The sequence below is a fragment of the Gekko japonicus genome, unplaced genomic scaffold (genome assembly GCF_001447785.1).
Source record: "Gekko japonicus isolate JY-2015 unplaced genomic scaffold, Gekko_japonicus_V1.1 scaffold230, whole genome shotgun sequence".
In the NCBI taxonomy this organism is placed as follows: domain Eukaryota; kingdom Metazoa; phylum Chordata; class Lepidosauria; order Squamata; family Gekkonidae; genus Gekko; species Gekko japonicus.
In genome coordinates this window covers 1,485,121-1,490,728 of record NW_015161410.1, presented here as the reverse complement: position 1 = coordinate 1,490,728, position 5,608 = coordinate 1,485,121, and the positions used below count along the sequence as shown (strand labels likewise).

At 43.5% G+C, this 5,608-nt stretch overlaps 1 protein-coding gene across 1 annotated transcript in view; it reads right to left on the bottom strand.

Moving 5' to 3' along the window:
- Window positions 1–2,521: 2,521 nt before the first annotated feature.
- LOC107123499 (partitioning defective 3 homolog) overlaps window positions 2,522–5,608 on the bottom strand; it is a gene marked incomplete at its 3' end in the record, with an annotated part of 471,021 nt that continues 467,934 nt past the window's right edge. The window contains exon 12 of the mRNA XM_015426751.1: window positions 2,522–2,560. Coding sequence (XP_015282237.1) covers window positions 2,522–2,560 — 39 coding nt within the window. The remainder of the gene's footprint in view (window positions 2,561–5,608) is intronic.

Here is a 5,608-nt window from a genome sequence, read left to right as displayed (position 1 = left end):
GAATCCTCCTGAACAGGCAGTTTCACCTCAGTCTCTAACCATTTGCTGTTTCAAGTCTAGAGATCCTAATTTTGTTTTCTCAACTTCACCCGCCTCCCATTATTCTCCCTGAGCTCTTATCACTACTCTTCCCACTTTGCTTTCTTCCACTGTCAGCCCCATGACAGCCAAACTCACTGAACTCACAAAACAACAGCACAACAGAGACCAGAAGTAGTGCAAAAAAACAAAAACAAAAACACAGGAGCAGCAGGAGCAAGAAACTGAAGCGTCTGACAACTAGAGAGAGGAGAACTAAATGGGGAATGATGCAGAACCAGGCACAGAGGGGAAAAGGCAGTCAAAGTCAACACGCAAAATACTACAGACAAGCCCGTGCTATTGATTTTCTGCTGATGAAATTCTGAAATGCAGAAAAGTTGAAGGAAACACATGCCACCCGATTCCTCTCCTCCGCTAACATTCACGCTAACATACCTCTGCACACTCCTCTATGTCACAATGAAAGAACGGTTGATTTCTGAACAATTTTAAAGAAGCCTGGCTCAAAATGGAAACATAATCAAATTTTTAATACAAAGGAATACTATGAAATTCATAGCCATGCAAAAGGCCTTTGAACATGTAATCCCTTATGGGATTACACATTTTACTCAGGGAAGAGGATTCTGATCAGGGCTGTCTACATACCGTGTATTACTCTTCCCACATGCTGCAAATAAATCTCAGCTGGAACCCCACCAGCTATCTTTGCATTAAGTCTACCTTAAAGGGGTCCTGGTGTGAGAGATGTCCCTTAGGAGAGTAATCTTCAACCTTCCTAGACCCAGGACCCCCCCCCCCCTTTAACTCCCTGGTAGCAGCATGGGACCCACTGAGTTGAAAACACATGACAGGAAGTCATGTAACATCCAAGTTACATGAGAGGAAGAAGGGAAGAAAAAGTTATGACCTCACATGGGGAGGGGGATTCTGTGCTGGAAGGAGGAGGAGGAGTTGGATTTATACCCTGCCCTTCACTCAGAGTCTCAGAGCAGCTTACAATCTCCTTCCCTTCCTCTCCCCACAACAGACACCCTGTAAGGTAGGTGGGGCTGAGAGAGCTCTGAGAGAACTGCTCTTGAGAGAACTGTGACTGACCCAAGGTTACCCAGCTGGCTTCATGTGGAACAGTGGGGAATCAAAGCCGGTTCTCCCAGATTAGAGTGCTGCTCTTAACCACTACACGAAAACTGGCTCTCTTCTCTTCCAAGAAGACTCTTAACCACTACACCAAAACTGGTTCTCTTCTCTTCCAAGAAGCAGCAGCAGCAGCAGCAAAAAGAAAAGTGTGGCTCTGTACAGTGTCACAAACCAAGTGGGACTGATTGAGCCTACCTGAGGTTCCCAACGCACACGCTGAAGGTCATTGTTTTAAGGGAAGATGTTTCGGAAGAACAGATATTGAGTGCCACAATACAAATGGCTGCCATGGGGGACGCTGGGTTCAACCATAAAATTTTGCAAGATTTCACAATGGAAGCCAGCTGTTTACAAACTGGTACCTCCTGCAGACTCAGAGGGAATGCCTTGGGAGCTCTTCTGAAGCACTCCCTACTCTAATGAAGTTCAGAAAAGTCAACATTAGCTTTAGGGAAGAGATGGGAAGCAGTTAGTGGTTGCCAAGAAACACATTACTTGATACCCCAGTGTCCATCCATGGGCACCCTATTGAGGACCATTACTTGAAAACCTGACATAAAAGCAATATTGCTGGACAAGCCTGAAAATCCCCACTTCCTGCTTTAGCTGTTATTTTCAGTTAAAGCACTCCCCTCGCTATTTTTATCCATTATTCTTCCAGAGGTGAAGACGTTACGAAAGATGTAATGAAAAGTAAACAGGATTGTGTTGTGCAATGGTTATTCAGATGAAGATTCACTTCTAAAAGGAAAAATAACCAGCCTACTTTTTTTTAGCTGCGTATATCTGATATCTTTATCAGGACCATTCAAAGGATGCTCCAAAAAGCTCTGCACTGCCCCTTTATGCAGACCTGCTCCATCCCACTCCAAAGTAAATCTGATATGCCATCCTTAAATTACATTGCAGCTGCTTTAAAAATAGGTTACGGCAAGGAATGACAGTTCCAGCAGGAGCAAGGAGCTACGGTGTCAGCTTATACCGGAGAAACCGGCTTTTGTTTCAGATTCAAGCATTAAAACTTTCTCAGGCTTTAGTAACTGAAGACCTTATTTTTTTTCCTGCCTTCAAATCAATTTGTTTGTTTGTGTGTGCCCCAGTTAGAGACACAAATTACCGTTCCTTGCAGATAGTGAATTGCATATGAGCTGAGTGTGACAAATGAAATGCAATGCAATGTAAGGCTGGAGAGAGCCACCTACAGCATATACAGTGAATGGAGTTGCCTGCAGAACCTCCCATCGATGGAGTGCTCCGACATTATTAATACATATATATATTTCTTTAAAAAAAGAATTGTCTCAGACTGTTCTTGACACGTCAAAGGCAAAGCTCTTACCGTTTCCTTGGGCATTTGTGACTGGCTTTGTTCAGTATTCTAGAAGAAGCAAAGAAAAGAAAATAAGAACAAGGCTGGAAAAGGCACCCGCAAACTGTTGAGAGAGAAACCAACAGGCAGTTTGGCTTTCAGATGGGTGGCTGGATCAAGAGCTGCAGCAAACAGAGATGCTCCTAGGGAGAAACCTTTTGCTGGAGTTGTTGGTAAGGTTCTTATTTATTTGGACTATTTCTGTGCCGCCTCTTCGGAGTACTGCTCGTGGTGGCTTACAATAAGAAACCAGAGTATTAAAACAGATCAGCATAAATAAAAAATTATCCATAAAACAGAAGCAGGCCATTGAAAAGCCGTTAAGTTAAAAACCCCTAATTAAAAGCCTGCATAAAAGGATGTGTTTTAGCCAGGCACCTAAAAGGAAGTAAAGGAAGACTCATGTGAGCCTCAAGAGGGTAGGGTTGCCAGGTCTGGGTTAGAAAATACTTGGAGACTTTGAGGGTGGATCTGGGAGAAGGTGGGGTTTGGGGAGGGGAGGGGAGGGGCCTTAGTATGGCTCAATGCCACGGAGCCCACCCTACAAAGCAGCCATTTTCTCCAGGGGAGCTGATCTCTGTCAGCTGGAGATCCATTGCAACAGCGGGAGATCCCCCAGGCCCCACGTGGAGGTTGGCAACCCTATTCATTTCCCCCTGCTTTATTTCTCAGTCTTAGTTTCACCCCTATCCTGGTTGGCACCTTAGAACATACTTAATAGTAGTATAGCAGCAAACCCTTGTTCATATTATGAATAGAAAGGAGGGTTATTATTTCCCCATGACCTATCAAGGTAATATTATTGCATTGGTGGGACGTCTAATATCCCTTTGTGAATGCTACTTTGCTACTGTTAGACATTAATCTTCAGGTCATATGACATGACATATTCTTTTTAGAAAATATGTCAGCAAAATCAGTCCGAATGATCCCAGTACTTTTCATCCAGCACCACGACATGATCAATTTGCCCCTGCTTTTGTGCTAGGTAAAGGTACAGGGGTAAGCTTAGGTAGATTTCTTACTGATTGTGATATTCTGGCCACTGTGTGATACAGAGTGTTGGACTGGATGGGCCTTTGGCCTGATCCAACATTGGCGTCTCTTATGTTCTTATGTTCTTATTTACTTTCTTTGTTTCTCTATCTTTTCTCTCTTTCCTTCCACCTCTTTCATTCTTTCGGCCTCTCTCTCTTAGACAAATAAATATTATTTGATAAATAATTATAATTATCAATATCTGCTTTTACCCCTTTTAGTTTTTTTCTTTTTGGCAGTCTCATTTAATGTTAATAAAAAGCAAATTTGCATATTTTCCAATAAAACCGTTTGTGTGGTATTTGTTCATGTCTTGTGGCTCTCAAACATCTGACATTTATTCTATGTGGCTCTTACATGAAGCAAGTTTGGCCACCCCTGACACAGCGTCAACCCTTCAAAGCAGCCATTTTCTCCAGGGGAGCTGATCTCTGTCAGCTGGAGATCAGCTGTAAAAGCGGGAGGTCTCCAGCCCCCCCCCTGGAGGTTGGCAACCATAGAAGAGGGGGCATTCCCAAGGCAAAGTACTATTACAGAAAATGCCCCATCTCTAGTCCCTACCTGACTCATCTCACCTCAGAATGTTGGGACACAGAGAGCAGGGCCTGAGAGGCAGATGTTAACTGGCAGGCTAAATAGTATGGAAGGAGACTGTCCTTTAGGTACCCTGGCCCCTAGCTATTTAGGGACTTAGAGTTAACAACCAGCACTTCAAATTGTGCCTGGAAACAGATGGGTAGCTAGTGCAGATCTTTCAGCACAGGAGCAATACAATCCCTGTAACCAATCCCTGGCAGCCTGGCTGCTATATTTTGGACCAAATGAATTTTCCAAATCATTTTCAAAGGCAGCCCCACATAGAGCACATTACACTACAGTAATCTACAAAGGATGCGATCAGAAAATGGATCACTGTGGTAAGATCATGATTTCTGAGGAACTGCTTTAGCTGGTGAACCAGCTGGAGCTGATATGCAGAAAAATATTATTCTGTAAATTCAAAATGATCCTCTTCAAATGGTCCAATGAGGACTGAGCATGCCCATTGCCTTTGGAAGGTTGGGAGCAGCTGAGAGAACTAGAAAAGAAAACAAAAAGAAGAGGCCCCCTCCAACTTCTAGCAGGTTACAGTTTCTTCGGGGGTGGGGTATTCTCATTTATTACATCCCCATTCTGCAGTAATTCATCATGGGTCTAAATTGAAGAAAAGTGTCCTTAACAGAATAAGAGGACACAGAAATATGGCACAAACCAGGGACTCTGCCAGCTATATCTCACTCTCTGTTTCACTATGGCAGCTGATCAGGCGACAGAATGTACTTGGGCACCTTTATTTCAGATGGTCAGTAGGAGGTACTGTGGTCCACTGACTCAGCAATCAAGTGACAGAAGGGACCCATTGGACTTCACCTGGCCCATAAAGAAAACACTACATTCTGGCCTGGCTCACTTCTCAGACTTAAGGGCTCATGTACTTCCCGCAAGGACCTTGTTTACCTTCTTAGTCCCCGCTTTTCTTCCGCCAGGCTCAAATGAAATGGTACTGCCAGCCCTGGCACAGTGTTAAGTACATAATTAAGTCCATAATATCAGAGTGATTGACATCCATACATTACACCGGATGACAACTAAACAAAATTTTCAACAAATGAAGAGTGCCTTTGCTTAAACACTGCATCCCTTACATACAAATCACACAGCGGAGACACACACATAGGACCATGCGTTTTTACTGTTCCTGCCAATCAAACTATGCTAACTTGCCTCAGAGACATCAAGCCTTTCTCCTATGAGATGGACAATTTTAATTAATCATCTGCCCACAGACAAAGACAACCATAAGCTTGTCCTAGAGGAATGAATTCTTAAAACTGCAATAGTTGACAAAGACAGAAAACAGAATTAACAACCCCTGGCCTTCTAAAACCAATGAAATAAGATTTCATTGTTGGCAAAACAAATCACGGTATCATGGGTCAGCCAGGGCTCAGCAATAGCGAGGACTCCTCAGGAGAAGAG